The 16,761-nt window shown below is 47.8% G+C and overlaps 1 protein-coding gene across 1 annotated transcript in view; it reads left to right on the top strand.

The window, feature by feature from the left end:
- The first annotated feature begins 15,606 nt into the window (after positions 1-15,606).
- SLC1A4 (solute carrier family 1 member 4) overlaps positions 15,607-16,761 on the top strand; it is a 37,347-nt gene continuing 36,192 nt past the window's right edge. The window contains exon 1 of the mRNA XM_074922979.1: positions 15,607-16,232. Coding sequence (XP_074779080.1) covers positions 15,688-16,232 — 545 coding nt within the window. The 5' untranslated portion in view covers positions 15,607-15,687. The remainder of the gene's footprint in view (positions 16,233-16,761) is intronic.

Below are 16,761 nucleotides of genomic sequence, written 5' to 3'. Positions count from 1 at the left end.
TTTGCTGATGGCAATGCCATATGTTTTAGTGTAGCTCCAGCAAGGTTCATCTTACTGGGACCAGATGGGAAAACAGAGGGCTCTTGTCCCAGGAGAGATGTCTGAGTGTGGGAAAACACCAGTTTCCCTAAGGCACACTGCCTTTGTGCACCTTGCCATCCAAACCAGCAAACACCTCAACACAATGTCAGCCTCTCTGCTGCCTTTTGCAGAAGCCCTGGGGTTCAGGGGTACCAACCACACAGGCCAGACCTTTACCCTTTCCTTCACAGCATCTGCTCTGCTTTGGATAGCAGGGGAACACCAAGTGACAACATCTGCCAGTGTGGGAGTTGCTGTTGGTGTGGTGTGGTTTTTATATAAAAAGCTTGTGGAAAAGCCAAAATCTGCCCTTGCAGTGAAATCTGTGAGGTTTTATGGAAAATCAGGCAAGGCAACCATGGTCCTGTCACCTATGCCAGAGCCTGGGCCCCCACTTTTTTCCAACAATCAGCCCCACCAGCCCCTCATCTTTCTTACTTAAAGTTCACCACCCAAGGGCTGTCCCTGCCATTCCCTTCTCATAGAGTGTATGGCCCAGTTCCTCATCCTTTAGTGGTAAAACTAAATTTTACCTACACAGCTGGGAAATGTGAAACTTAGCCCAGACCTGTGCCTGTCCAGTGCCTGTGCAGGCTGCAACACTCAGCAAGCCCCAAGGCTGAAGCCCTTGGCTCAGACTTGTCTACCTGGCTTTGCTCTCCATCACTCCTCTTCATGCCGAGTGTAGACATTATGGTTAATGTGGAGGATTCACAGCCCTGTCATCAAGGACTTACTATCAACAAGATGCCCTTTATGAAATAATTTCTGCCAGGATCATTTAATAAGAAGTATTTCGCCATGTTTTATCTTGGTTGGATGCCTTGGTGGGACTGGTGGGAGGTTCACTTCAGTGAGTCCAGAGTCTCGCCCATGAGCCAGAGGCTCTCAGAAGTGGCTTTGGCTTTTCTTAAATTAGGCTGTTTGTGACTCACAAGCTTGTGTCTTGCTTTCAGATGAGAGAGAGAGATAGAGGAAAGATGGGTAAATAGGCAGATTGGTGCAGGTTTCGTCCCAGGCTCTGCAAATAGCTTTAGCTAAATCAGAGATGTTGCTACTGGGTTTTTGACGTGCAATTCCTGCCTGCTCCTCAGTTAACCTTTCCCTGGGAGCAGAAAACAAGGGGATTTAAATTTCTTGCCAGGACCAAAGCACAGTGCTAGGAAGGTGAAATGACCCCTCCAGCTTGTGTGCCGTGGCAGCCTGACAAGCAGCCTGACCATGCGATGTGTACAGATCTCCATCACTGCTCTCCATGTAGCTGGGGGACCTCTGGGTTTGTCCAGAAACCCTTCACCAAAATCTGTATCATTTCCTACCAGCCTTCCCATACACCTGAGATCTGGAGGAGAAAACTCTGTGTACAGTAGCCAGCTGCAGGGAGGGCTAAGGGAGGAACCAGCAGCAAGAAGTTAGGTAAAATTGTCTCCTTCATGCTGGATACCTGCTGCACACATGGTGGGTGATAGACTCCCAGGAAATTACTTCTGAATATGTACAAAGCTAAAGGAGAAGTGCTGTGTTCCTGCTGTCTACAGGAGAGCTGAGAGTACAGTTACACACATGGTTGTAACACTTTAATTATTAGAAACCTGAAATTCACGGAATGGTTTAGAAATAAACGCTGTATTTGCCAGTGAGGCTTCTGATACAATGACAAGAGAAACTCCTAGGATATTTGTGGGTTTTTCACTTTTTGGAATTGGTTTATCCCATGTTCATGAAAATCTAAGCATATATTTAGAAGTTCCTCCACCACCAGTCAGAATTTCTTTCCAGTAGAGCTCACGTCCTGGGGAAGGACTCAGGGTCCCGAACACAATATTTCCCTGTTTCGGAGTTGGACCTGTGTACTCTAAGCACGTGCGTGTACCCTCACACAAACTAACACATCTCCTCTTGTTTATCTGGTTCAGCCTCCTGTGAAATACTTCTATCAGATTTTGTGCTTTTTCAGCCCAATTGCTCTGAATGTAATTACCCAATCTTGATAAAACTGTTTAAATATGATTAGCCAATGTAATTGTCCAATGATAGAGTTGATCCAAAAATTAAAAGCAGCAGAAAGAAAAAGAGGGGAAAAAAAAAAAGAAAATGAGGCATTTGCATCATATTTTTTAAAAATCACTTTTCCTATTTGGCAGTATGGAGGGAACAACGCTCTTTATCTAGAAAAAGATTGGTTTCAAAGTGGGAAAAAACCACCCCTGCCTTATCATCAGAATTTATTCCTTGAAAACAGCTTTCTGTCTGAAAATTCTGACCCAGGGAAGATTTTTTGCCATCTTCCCTGTGGTTCTCTTCAGTCATCTGGAGGCGCATGAGAGATAGTATCACCTTGTTCCTCATAAGTAGGATCAAGAGGGGTCAATGTCCTGCAAAGAAAAATGTGTCCAGAACCTGCTGGAGCTGGCTGGTGATACTCTCCCATGAAAGACACTAAGCCCTGATGATTTTCTTGTGTTCCTGGGGAAATCATTTGGGGATGAAGTGGTAACCTTGCTCCAGGTCTGCAGGCAAATCTGAGTCGTGCACCAGCAGCTTCTCAAATGTTTGCATCCTTCTTCATGCAAAATTGTCCTTCCAAACTGTCCTATGGTCACTGCCTTAGTCTTTACTGATAGGCCCTGATGTTGAGGGCTATTGACCAGCTCAGTCCCTTTCTTCACCAATTCTTCACCATTTTCTGCACCATGTGAACAGATCCATTAAATCTTCAACAGCAAATCAACACAACTCTCCCAGCTCAGTAATGGAGGTTAAAAGCCAGCTGAACAAGTCGAGGCTTACTTTTATGCATTCACTTTTCATTCTTCATTTGACTAATTAAGCAAGAAACCTGGCTCATAAATTAAGATGATTAAAACAAATGAAGCAGTGTAGAGTACACCCTTAACTGTGCAGATCATAGGTCACTCCATCTGTACTTGTTTGCTTAGCCCACTCCGGACAAAGTCCTAGCAGATTTTGAGCAATTTAATTGTCAACTCTTCATTTTTTACGGTTCACTTCTTGCAAGATTGTGCAGACATTGAGAGACAAAGGGCCAAATCCTGTCCCATCCTGCCCCACTGGGAATGACCTGAATCAACAAGACAGGCAAGCTTGCTGCCTAGGGTGGGACATGGCTGTGCCTGGCTACTTGCACTGCAATTTGAATCGAGCAGAAGTAGGAGACAATGGTGTTTTACCAAGGAGGAATTTCTTACCTTTCAAGACCCACTGTACTGACCTCCTGTCCCCCTCAGCTTTGCCTTTTCAGCTCAGGCTGGATCTTGCAATTTGCCCTGAACTTGCTTTCTCTGGCTGTTTACAGCTGGAAGCAAGGGGTCATAGGACTCATGACAAGTTCATCCTTGTGCAGGTGCTGGGGTACCCTGGCTGCACCCTTTTCTTTCTGCTCAACACCAGATCATTAGGGGACTGAGTACCACCCAACCACCCCTTGCATAAATCTGCAGCACTGGAGGTATCTGAACTCTTCCTGGCAGCACCCTGGAGGAGAATTGAGAAGAACTCAGTCATTTAATTTTGGGGAGAGAAACCAGGGAGATCAAATTGACCCTCACTCCTGTCTCAGCCACATATCTCCTGGCCTTGCTGGGGTGAAAATGGCACAAGGCTTTTGCCGGCAGATCTCTGACCCCTTTGTTTCCCAGGCCCATCTGAACATCTCCTGCCTCCATAGGAGCTGTGGTGCCTGCACAGGTAAGTCAGGATTCGGGATGGATGCAGGGAAGAACAGACCTCCAAACACCAGTATTTTTTGTGCCCCAAGGCTGTAGGTGAGACAGTACATCTGCTGGCTTGAAGTGGATATTGTTACTGGAATCTGGGATTCCTTTCGGATTAAGCATCATGCAGCCCTCACAAGGCTCCACTTAGCCGACATGTCTGAGCTCTGCCTGAAAATCTGATTTCCCTGTCATTACTTCTAAAACTGTGTTTGCCTCTCCTTTCTTTTTTTGATTCTTTTAATCCTGGCCAGTTGTAACATGCACCTCCCTGTTATGTTCTTCAGATGTACTGCTCTGTTTTTACTTGAAGTAAAGAATTCTCTGTGCTCTTTTCTCTCCCCTTTCCAGTATTGGCCCTTTCCCCAAATTCCTGGTGCAGGCAGTTTGTTTTCTATGGTTTTGCTTCAGCTAAGCTTGGTTATTGAATGCACTTTCTTCTATCCAGAGAGACTCCTGGTCCAGCCCCTGGGCTATTTTTCCAACACATTAAGTGTTTCCATGTCTTTCCTCTCCTCCACTCCAAGAAGACCTAGTTTTATCCTTTTAAAAAGTAGCCATAACCTTTTACATCTCTACTTCTGTCCTGTTTTCTAAGGACACAGGGTGTATTTAACGGTGCTATGCACGGGTATATATATGTCTACCTGTTGATTCCCTCATAACTTGAACCCATTGGCCAAATTTAATGAACAGAGAGTTACAGGGCTCAAAGACTTCAGGTTCTGAAAAGTCTTGTGAATACATCTGAGTGAGCAGACAAGGAAGATGCTCTGTGTTCCCTAACCAAAGGGCAGAACAGATACTGTGGTTTGGGGGGGAAAGCTCAAAAATATGACCCAAGGGCTCCAAATCCAAAGGCAAACTAAGAATATGCACTTATTTTTAAACCCCATGCTTTTAAAACCATAGTCTTGTGATTTTGGAGGGACCAGACTCATGACTTTTAAACCCTTGGGTATGAAAGCAGTGATGCTGGAGTCTTCTTGGAGCCAATAGACCACCACAACCCCATGAGGGTACTGCCTCACCTCCTCTTTCATGCTGATTCCCTGCCAAGCCATTCCTAGAAGCAGGAAAGCAACGTTTCCAGCTTGGAGTTATGCTATTGCCTCCGAATATGTGGTACAGGTCCAGGGAGGGGACAGCATGGGACAAAGCAGATCAAAGAGTTGGACTTACTGGGTAACCTTGGGCAAGTCACTTTACCTCCCTGTGCCTCCACTTCTGTTCTCACCCCACAGAAACCCTTGATGTTAAGACTTATCCCTGCCATGTCTGTACAGCACCTACCACTACAGAGTTCCCACCAGGTTGTGCCCTGCAGGCAGGGACTGCATCAGGCCCTAAAAATTAATTGTTATGCACAGCAATTTCATTCAAGAACCACGGGATCAGTATCACCATAGAGAGTGAAGGGGATAGCCTGGCTTGTACCAGGCATTTCTCAGGGGCTTTGACCCTTGGATGGTTGCCCCTTGGCTAGGGTTTGTCTCATAGGCACTCTTCCCAAACAGCTCCAAGAAGATAAAAAGCTGAGGTGGGGAAAAGGAAAGAAATGAAGAAGCAGGCAGGAAAGGAAGACAGAAATTGGGAGACAGAAAGCAGGAGACAGCTCTCTTCTGTGTCAGAACAGGTAGCTGCTGACTCAGGGCAAAATATTCCCATTTGAGGACCAAAAAGCCTCCCTAGCCCCAGCCTCCTGCATGCACAGACCCCACACAAGCAGCCAGCATGGAGAAGGTCAGCATTGCTCCCCACTGAGGAGCACAGCTGAAAACAGCCACATCTGCTTCCTTTATGAGTTCAAGTCACTCCCCATAAGGTCTAATAATTCAAGGAGAGCTTCTCCAGGGTGTGCATTTGCCTTGCCTCCTAACCGTATTTGGCCACGATATGGATGTTTTACCTACAGTTCCCACACAAAGAAACCCCCTTAGCTGTAACCCAGCTTCTCCCTCCCTGCAGATAGCTATTTACAGGATTTCAATGGGTAGGTCTGAAATGACTCCATGTCCAGAATTGCCACTGCCAAAGGAAGGAGACGGGGGTCTTTGCAAAGGGCTTTTATAATCTTCCTGTTGCTCTGGCTGGCAGCTTTCGGCATGAGTCCCACATTCTTCAGTAGCCCTTTCCTTAGCAATGAATAGGCTTTTAGCACACTCTCATAATGGTTTCTTTTCCTGTGGCACTAGAAAAAGCTTTCAGCCTACTCCAGCTGCCACCTCTGCAGCCTCTCCTTACCCACCAGAAAGATGCAGTGGCTCTGCTCAGCATATCCTCTGCCTCTAATAGAGCCACTCTTTCACCTCTGAAAAGAGGTGGCGTGTGAGCAAGGGGTGGAGGATGGCTTTGCCTCTGTTTATTTTTCCTAAAGCTTCTTTGCAAGCTGGGGGTTACAAGGCTGAGTTAGGACCTCTTCACCCTCCCCAAGAAGCACACGTGCCCTGCGGGTCAGCAGCCCCGATGCAGGATCAGGGGGGCTTCAGCCTGGGGCTGTCGCCCTGCTCTGTGGCTGCACCATGCCAGAGACTGCACTTGCACTCCCTGATGCAGGAGGTCTTGGCTCCAATTTAAGGCAGGTGGAAAGTGCATGCTCCTCCTGGCTTGTTTTCCTCGTCTTAATTCCCAGCAAGGCTGTTACTCCAAAACCTGCAGTGACAGGACTATTACACAGCCACAGTAGTGTGTAATCTACTCTGCGTAGGTATGTTTGGTTTCTTCCTCCTGGATTTGATAATGATGCTACTTAATTAGGGAGCCAAAATTGCTTTAGTTTAGGCCTTCAGAGCTCTCAGCAGTTATCTCAGCTACATTAGCAGGTACCCTAGACAGCTTTGAAAACTGTACAATAGAGACCATAAGATCAGATTCTCAAAGGCTTTGAGATCAATGAGAATTACAACCCCTAGAAAAACATTAGATACCTATGTACTTTTCTAAGTCTGGCTAAGAAACATGTCTGAAACTCTGGACTTCAGCAGCAAAAAGCTCATTTTCCATGATACAAACATGATGGTAAGAAAGGCAGAGAGTGGCAATGCAACATGCTACTGTGACTTCTCAAGAACTTGAAGTTATTTTCAGACTAACCTGCAGTCTCATTACATGAGTTTCTATGTCTCCTTTCTCTTAACTTTGTTTTTTCTTTTTCACTGCTCAGGAAAGCACTGAGTATGTGTTTACCATTTTCCTTATGTGTAAGTTGACTCCCTCACATTTCCACATATTTCTGTGTACCTTTTCAGGTTTAAAGATAAAATACAACTACTTTGTGATTGACACAGAGAGTTGGGAAAACATTAGACACAAAATAAGTTTTAGCCTGGTTCCTAAAAAATTGTATATTGGCATATGCACTGGGAGATGTGTCTCTGTGTGGCTCCATCCATCCCTCATTAATAGCTCTTGATTCCAGCACGCAATTTCACCAAAATTGCACCGAAAGATGGAGATCTCACAGAAAGTGTATTTCTGTGAGTTTCATAAAAATAGGCAGGTTGGCTGAAGAGAAACTTCCACTAAGGAGCTATCTGAGATTACCTCTGAGCAGAAATCCGAGGATTCACAGCCTTGGAAACCTACAGCTTCATTAGACAGGTTGGTCTTGGGCACCTCCTGAGCCCGAATGCCAAATTCTGTTCATCACAAAGGAGGGAACTGAACTTGGTGGCTGAACAGCAGCCTCAGAGGATAGAGACAAAGAAGCTGTAATGCTTTCCTAAATCAGTATTTCATGGGTATAGCAAACACAACAATTTTTTAGTGGTTTGATGCTTTACACAGGTGGTTAATACACCCACTTGGTGAATCAACCAAGTCAGAACACATTGCTGGCCAGATGCCATATTCTACAGTAGGTCAGATGCAGTCCTGGTAGCTACCTGCCTCTCACTGAGTCAACAGTCTCTACAAGAGACTTATATGGTTCTGGGGTCTTGTCATAAATGACCAAATACTTCTTTTCTTCAACAGTGTCCTTTTATACCGATCAGGTATAAAGCTAATTTTTGAGGGAGGAGGGAAGGGCTCTACACTGACCACTGACATAAACATTATTTTGGATACCCCTGATAATGAAATATAGCTGTTACAGTAACACAGAATCTGACAATCTCGGACAAAGTGGTGCGGTGCTAAAATACCAGTCTGAAAAATGGAAGTACCTGCTTTCTCCTCGGCACTTTTACTCATGTTACAGCATTACAGCAACACACACACACACACACACACACACACACAAAGCAATTGCTCTTTGCTCCAGGCTGGTTACTTTTCTGCCTAATCCATGCACAGCCGTCAGCAGCCTTGTAACTGCTGGCCGTGCTTGAATCTGTGGGCACAGACCTTGGCAGCAGTGCATGTAGCAGTGCTACTGCTGAAGAACAGCACAGCATCAAGTAGGGAAACAACTTCTCTGGTCATAATCAGCTGCTTTCCTTAGCTCCTGCCTGCTGACTCTGCTGCCTCGGCTGTAGCTGGCAGAGGAGAGAGGAGTTTCCACCTTTCATCAATCTGTACCATGCTCTTGAGCTCCAGTCTCAAGGGGTGCAGAAAAGCCAGGAAAGGTGCAGAGGTGAACAAAAGCATGCAGTGAGATCTGTATAGGACTAACAACATCTCTGGAAAAGAGATGACGGGGTTCAAAAAAACAGCAGAAAAATTTGCAGGAGGAAAGCACACGGAAGGCTCTTAAATCCGAAGGACTGCACCTGGAAACATCTGAGCTGCAGGTTGCTGGATGCTTGGAAAGTATTCTCAGAAAATATCACATGTTCTTGTTTTGATTATTCTTATGTTATTCCTTTCCAGTATTACTCTTCTTACAATATTTTGCTGCTCTTTTTGCATGACCCTAAGGATCTCTACAGCTGCAGTTACTTCTCAGAGACCTGCTTGGTCCACACATTTGCTCCCACGGCCCCTTGGTGTGGTCACTGTCACACTCCTACAGCAAGCTGGGGGCATAAGAAGACATCCTCACAGGCCAGCAGGCAAAGGGCAGCTGCACGGTCCCCTGCGTTCCCTGGCAGAAGCTTTGCCACTCCTGTTGGCTGTCATTCCAGTTTACTGTCACCCATAATCAGGGATACAGTATTCATTGTCATACTGTAATCAGGGATAAAATGTGTAAGGATAGAGATTCCCCTTGCTGCTTCTAGCCACTGAATCACAACCAAGGTTCAGAAATTGCTCATGCTTTTTCCTCTCCCTAAGGTAGCTTTTTATAGCATATTCCATACAGCTGATGTAAGTCAAGGCATGCTCTGCATGTGTATTAATCCTCAAATGCCAGGCAAATCCTCAGCTGTCTAATTTACCTGCCTCCTGCCACTGGCCAGGCATTTTATCAACTCACAACCATGGGAGAAATCAGCAGGCACTTCTACTTGAAGTTCTTCATTTGTGAATGTTTCCCATAGTTGAAACACTTGTTTCCCTTGCTTCTTCGGTAGCAAAGCTCCACCATGAGAGGAGATCACACAGCTTGTTTTCAGATCAGCCAAGCTTGTTTTGAAAAGCCTGACCTTGCATTTCCCCTGCCAGCTAGAGGCAACGTCCCCTGCTAGGACAGGATGTCACACATCCAAGATCTTGAACCTCTGTGCTCATTCTTGCCCTTTTTTCTTGCTTTTCCCCATTTTACCCTTAAAGAAAAATCTCAGGGAAGCCCTACGAAGGAGAATATGCCATTTTTCTTGGAAGTTGAGTTGGGGCCTTTCTCTTCCAGCACATAACAATTTGGTTTTCTTCATGTTGTACATTATTATGGTTTTGAAAAAGGGGACAATACACCCAGTTTTAAATGTACTCCTGTCTCAATTTAGCGCTCTTTCCAGAGTCATTCAAAGGGGTCTTAGAGTAAACAAGGTGTGTGTGGGGGTATTATTCTATATTTTTCATCTTCTTGCTGGTAAAACTGCATGTGCCTTTGGAAGATAAAGTTAAATATTTACCCTAGGTCAATCATCCCTGTCTGCAGAGTTTATATTTTGCTGGAGTTTGGGCCAGCAAGTGGTATTTGCAAAATTCCTTGCCTGCCTCTGCTATTAGAAAATGCACTCACAAAGGCCTTTTTTTTCATCCTCAGAATATTTTCTGTCAGGTGTGAGAAATTACCTGGCCTAGAGAGACAGTGAATCCATGTGTGACACTGTGGTAAGATTGTGACTGATTTTGTTTTCTAGCCAGGAACCTACATGCAGCAGGACCTGAGGAATATTATTGGGATCTGGCATCACAGAGGGCCAGAGGGTTTTCTTTCTGTGGTTTCAGGTGTCTTGAAAACAGGCTCATTCTCATAAGTCCATGTGGCTGTATGGGGGTGTCTGGTCCTGCATCCAGCTTGAGATGGGGTGAGCAGGTGAGTGGTGGAGCTGGGAAGAGCTGAGTAGCACACTGCATGTTCCTCCCAGAGGCAGGCGGAGAGCATTTCTGTGATGGGGCTGGAGTCTGTCCAAATTGCTTGGCATCCCAGGCTCAACAAAGTCATCTTGCCAAGCTAAAGTCTGCATACCAAGGAAGTGCTCTAGGCCTTCCTGCCTCAGCCAGCATGCTGTGGCTCTTCTGAGAACTTCATTTTGCCTGGTGGAAAACAAGCTCTTTCCCACATGCTTTTCATGTATTCTCCTCAGAAAAAGGCCACTCTGTAATATAGCCCCTTGGGACACTGCAGGCTGCCCAGAACATCTCCGTTGGGATGTTTGGGAGCATCTTTATTCAAGCTTTTCTTGAAAAAAACAAATAACCAAAAAACACATCCCCTTTCTGCCCTCTTCTCTTTCATCTATCTCCCTCCTCCCCCCACCATGACTTAAAGGCATCAGTCTTCAAACTACTTCAAATCAAAGCAGTCATGGGAGACGGACTGATTAATGACAATTTTCTAAGCCTACAGAGGTTTCTGTTAGGTCTCCCAAAACCAGAGGGTAAACAGCAGCCAGACCCAAGGAAGCTCCTGAAAACTACAGATGCCCATACGGGTTTTACAAAGGGGGAGATAAGGTCAGGAATACAGGGAAGCGGAGGCGGAGGCGGCAGGATGAGTGATCACTGCGCTCCTGCTGCACACAGCTGGTATGTGGTTGTGTAGGAAACATCACCTGAGGGTTACTCTAACCTGTGCCAAGAGGGCACGTATCAGATGTGAGGCTCAAGGAGTGCAAGCAGCTCTTTGAAAGCCTTCCTCTCCTCCCCTAGTAAAGAAATTAGTCTGGTTTCTTTCAGACTTTGTGTTGACCTTCTTCAGGTGTGGAAAACCTTCTCTGCTGCTTATGGGCTTTTCTACCCTCTGAAAACAACATCATTTTTGTGTCAACAACTTAATATGTGTTGATGTGACCCCATGAGTGATGGAGAAAACACCCACCAGATGAGTTTATTGTCATCATAGACTATCAAATGCTAAGGCTGTAGCAATTGCTACATTATTTCATGGGCTTTGCTCTTTCAGAACTGTTTGTTACATATACTCTCTTATCCTCGTGCTTTGTGGTAGTACATACTAATACATAACATATGCAGTAGGACAGATAGATACTGTGTAGTAATGCAGAGTGGATTCCACTTTTTCCTTCCCCAAAAACAAAAATCACAAGGCAGAAATTGTCTTTAACACCTTCATTTCTGGCTGAGATGAGCAGCACTGTGCAGTTAACAGTCAACTCTTTACTTTCTCCAGAGATCACAGCTGTTGCTATCCAGAGGTATTATATTATTAGAGGCCACCATGAAGTTCAGAGCTAGCTCCAGATGTGGATGTCCTCAGGGCCAGTGTACATTTATATTTTGGAGGTCAGGACAGAAAAAAAGTAGGATGCAGTTCAGCTGACAGGTTAAATCTCCTCTGACAAGCAAAAAAAAAAATATTGAGTTTGTGATATTGTGTGAGTATAATATATACAGAAGTCACAGAGGGAGGAAAATAATGGTTTTCTATGATATGGCTGTACAGTCTGGTTTTGGTGAGACCTGCATTGTAAGTCAGGGGTGGAGCGTGTCCCAGGACAGAAATGACCTGAAACCTGGGTATCCCAAACCAGTTGTCTAGGTGTCCTCCATACTCAGTGGAGCATGGTAGATACACTCATGGGAATTTCATCTCATCTGCCTCAGACGCATCTTTTAAAAGGGGGTGACCTTCCCTATCTCTCTATTGGCTATGGAAAAAGCAAGAATTAGACATGAAATTTCTAGGTGGCAACAGCTAGATTGCACAGATCCCATCCTAAGTGTCTATCCCACTGATTCGCAGCAAGATTGTGGTAAAGGTTAACACTGGGAATGGATGAGCAGTAGGAAAAAGGCATTGTAAGCCTTTCCTCAGAGACATGTCTATATCAACTTCCCTCAACAAAGTGGGACCTTTTCTGAGGGAAACAGCTCAAAATGAATCCTGTACTCTGCTTGCTTGGTGCTGAAACATAGACAGGAAGAACCTGATGCCCTTACAGCTGTCCAGATTTTTTCATTCCCTTCACTGAGGCTGGGATTTCAAATACCTACCATCAAAAACTGATATCAAGCAGAATTTGACTGGAAATCAGCAGGACCTCTTCCCTCCTGGGCCAGTGGTGAAAACTGTGTTGGCTGTGTCCTCACCAAAAGCAAAAGGAATTTTAAAATTTTATTTAAAAGAAACAGGATTTTTTTCCTGGTTTTTGTTTGATTGTTTGTTTGTTTGCTACTGCCTGTTTATGATCCCTCTGCTGATTTCTGGAGGAAGCACTCTAGCCCTGTGCAGGTGAAAGCCATCTTAGACAACAAATTCTTCAAGTTGCAACAGGCAAAGTCAAAAACCTTAATTTAGAAGCACCAGCAGGGTGGACATTGGAAACATACAGACTCACTCACTGGAAAGCTCCCAAGATCTACAAGTGCTGAAATGAAAACATGACACAACGGATCAGTCAATGGTTACTACTGAATAAGTCAGTGGGCCTCAGAGCTAATCACTGCAGCCATCCATGAACTCTCACAGGGTGCAGAAAAACAGTTAGCTTTGCCTAGAATGTCTTTGGGATGATGTCCATTCATGTAGTGGGAGGTTCACATGCTCTATTGTCTTCTTGGCAAAAGCTTTTTCATCTGAAGATACGTTAAGAGAAGAAGGATAAATTTGAATCAGTGTTTAAATAGGAAAATCAAGAGGAAGAAAAAACAAGGGGAAATTGGGAATCTGAATTCTCATGGTGTCATTGACCAGGAAGCTTGACCAAGCATCCCTACATCAAGGCGTCCTTCATGAAGGGTTGGCTATCACCAACCAGCCTTAGCATGGGTTAAAAAGCATGCAGTGGGGTCTACGATTTCGGAGATGTGTGTTTCTGCAGGTCACCTGGCTGTTCTCGTGGCACTGCTCTGAGCAATGTCAACCCTCCAAGGACATGGGGAGATCCTCCAGGAGAGAAGAAGCCTACTGTCGATTCATATTGTGGAAAAGGCTCTATTTTAGCTCTTGTGCTGGTCTCATAGATGTGCTGTTACAGATGAGTTTTCTGATTTAATATGTTCTTTGTGTTCACACTTCCCTGAATTTCTCCCCTTGTTTGCATATGGGAACAGCATTTCTGCTCATTGTTTGGTTTTAGAATATTTTCTTAACTGAAACAGAGAATAAAGACTTCTATATTTTTGTATTTATTTTATAATTATTTGTTTTCCTTTCTTTTCCCCTTTTCTCTTCCCCTTTTCATGGAAGGAAAAAAGGATGAGACCGAGAGAGAACACCATAGAAAAATGTGGGGGAAAATGAAGCATGATGTTTTCACAAGGAATACTCTCAAAATATTAATCAAAAATCCTTTTTAGAAATGCTTCTGATGGGGAAAGAAACAATTATTTTGGAGGGTTAATTGTTTATTATTGACAAACCTATTTGCAAAAAAAAAAAAAATTAAAACCAATTTTAGAAGATGCATGCAACTTTTTGTTCTTTTTGAGGTTGGTGGAATTTAATATCTCTGAAAGTGTTTGCAGATACTTGCTTTCCTGTTTAATCTCCATTTCCTCACTCTGCTTATGCTAATTTGAAGGAATATTCATTCCCTGACTTCTACAAACCAAGTGTTCCTCAATGGGAAAGTTATCAGGGAAAAAAAATAAAATCAATAAGAATATGCCTGGTATCTTGAGTCAAATTTCAGTGCAAGAGCAAGCTGCAAGTCAAGACTGCATCAGGCTCTGAGGTGGGTAGTGGTGGACGCAGTTGCTCGTTGGTGGTGCCATTACCTATTGCAGGACACTGATTTAGACAGAGTCAATTCCCAGGAGATCCAGCCATGGTGTAGGGATCTTTGGGTCTATCTACAAGGCTGGAAAGCAGAAAAGTCTTATTAAATGGGGATTATTGCCCCATCACGCCCTGTCAGTCTCTTTAATTAGTCCGGTCTACTCAAAAAGCAAATGCGTGACTGGTTGTTTTCACAGCACGTTTTCTGCTAGGCTGTGCTTTGCTGATGTCAAGGGAATGAACTGAAATGAAGCCCCTTCTAAAATCCAAACATCGGCTGAAGCTCGTGCAACTGGCTCTGTGAGTCAACACAATTCCAAGGCCCTTTCAGATTTGAAAGCCCCAGGTGTCCTTTATCAGCCCCTCATACAGTCAGAGACATCGTCTGCACCTCAGACAACCTCCTCCTGTGACCAGACGTGGGTTTCATCCTGGTTCCTCAAGGAGCATGTCGGAGCCCGTGTGTCCGTTCCACCCTGACACCGATGAGCCCTTGGCGGGGGGCGGCTTTGACCATGGGGATGGGAGGCACAGCCACCACCTGTCCTGATGCAGGGGATGGCTCCTGCCTCTCTGAGAGGTTCCTGGAGAGAGGAGGGGGACACTGAGGAGATGTGTATGAACCACAGGGACATTGAGGGGGGCGCTGAGGAGACATATGTGAGCTGTGGGGACACTGATGGGGACATGTGTAAACATGGGTACGCTGAGCAGACATGTGTGATCTGTGGGGACACTGAAGGGACATGTACAAGCCATGGGGAGACTGAGGGGAACACTGAAGGGACATGTGTAAGCTGCGAGGACACTGAGGGGGACACTGAGGAGACATGTGTGAGCTGTGGGGACACTGATGAGGACGTGTGTAAACTATGGGGACACTACGGCGACATGTGTGAGCCGTGGGGACACTGATGGGGGCACGTGTGAACCATGGGGACACTGAGTGGTCACGTGCGGTCTGCAGGGAGACTGAGGGGATGTGTACGAACCATGGGGACACTGAGGGTACATGTGTGAGCCATGGGGACGCTGATGGGGATGTGTGTGAACCATGGGGACACTGAACGAACAAAACATGGGGACCCTGAGGGGACATGCGTGATCTGTGGGGACACTGAGGGTATGTGTGAGAGCCATGGGGACACTGAGGGGATGTGTGTGACCTGTGAGGAGACCGAGGGGGACACCGGGGTGATGTGTGTGAGCCACAGGGTGACCGAGCGGGACACCGAGGAAACGCGAGGGCATACGTGTGAGCTGTGCGACACTGCGGGGGACACGGAAGGGCTGTGTGCGAACCACGAGGACGCGGGAGGCTCCGCGGGTCGCGGCGGGGACGTGCGGGGCCCACTGGCGGCGATGGCGCCGCGGAGACCCCCGGCAGCGCTCGCGCGGGCCGGCCGGCGGGGCCTCGCTGCAGCGGGGCGGGGCGGGGCGGGGCGGCACCACCGCCCCGCGGGCGGGGCGAGGCGGGGCCCGTGAGGCTCCGCCCCCCCTCCCCGGCGGGCGCGCGGCCGCGGGGCGGAGCCTGCCCGCCAGTCAGCCGGCCCGTCAGTCGCGCGGCGGGCGGCGGCAGGGCGCGTGGTGCTGCGCGGGCAGCCGGCGAGCGGGGAGGGTGCTGCCGCCGCGCCGGGCAGCATGGAGGCGGCGGCGGCCGCCGCCGAGGAGAAGGCGGGCAACGGCCGCAACGGCCATGCGGAGGGCCCGGCCGCGGCGGCAGCGGAGCGCGGCGGCGGCGGCGGCGGCGGGGGTCGGCTGAGGAGCTGCCGGGGCTTCCTGCGGCGCAACGCGCTGGTGGTGCTGACGGTGTCGGGGGTGGTGGCCGGCGTGGCGCTGGGCGCTGCCGTGCGCGGGGCGGCGCTGGGCCCGGCGCAGGTGGCCTACCTGGCCTTCCCCGGGGAGTTGCTGCTGCGGATGCTGCGGATGGTGATCCTGCCGCTGGTGGTCTGCAGCCTGGTGTCGGGAGCCGCCAGCCTCGACACCCGCTCGCTCGGCCGCCTGGGAGGCATCGCCCTCGCCTATTTCCTCGGCACCACGCTGCTGGCCTCCGGCCTCGCCGTCGCCCTCGGCTTCATCGTCCGCCCCGGGGCCGGCGCCTCTGCCCTCAACGCCCCCGGGCTGGGGCTGCAGGGCGCCGTGCCCACCAGCAAGGAGACGGTGGACTCCTTCCTCGACCTCGTCAGGTGAGGCCGCCCCGCTCTTCCCCCCCCTCCCCCCGCCCTCCCTCCTTCCCGCCTTCCCCGCCGCCTCCGGAGGATGATGACAGACCCGGCGATGTTGCACGCTGCAGCTGGGGACACCCCCCCGTCCTCCTCCTTCTTCTTCTCCTCCTCGTCCTCGTCCTCGTCCTCCTTCTTCTTCTTCTTCTTCTCCTCCTCGTCCTCCTTCTTCTTCTTCTTCTTCTCGTCCTCGTCCTCCTCCTCCTCCTCCTCCTTCTTCTCCTGGCTTCTACAGAGGCATTGCTTTCTGCCCAGGTACCTGCAGCCCAGTAAGGTACCCCCCCTTTATTTTTAGTTTTGACTGGGTGGCTGTGAGGATGAGTCGAGGCTTGCTCAGAGCTCTGGGTGCCCGGGCCCGTTTTTAGGTCCTGCCTGGGGGGAGAGCGGCTCCTAGGTGCTCGCTGCAGGGCAGGCATGGCTTTGCCTGGCAACTTCCTCTCCCCTGCTGCCTGTCTTGCCTGTATCCCACAGTCAGGGCAGGGCAACTTTCCTC

Source organism: Athene noctua, chromosome 1 (genome assembly GCF_965140245.1).
Source record: "Athene noctua chromosome 1, bAthNoc1.hap1.1, whole genome shotgun sequence".
Taxonomy (NCBI): Eukaryota; Metazoa; Chordata; class Aves; order Strigiformes; family Strigidae; genus Athene; species Athene noctua.
Note: the sequence above shows the minus strand (reverse complement) of the source record. Positions and strands in the feature narration are given on the sequence as shown.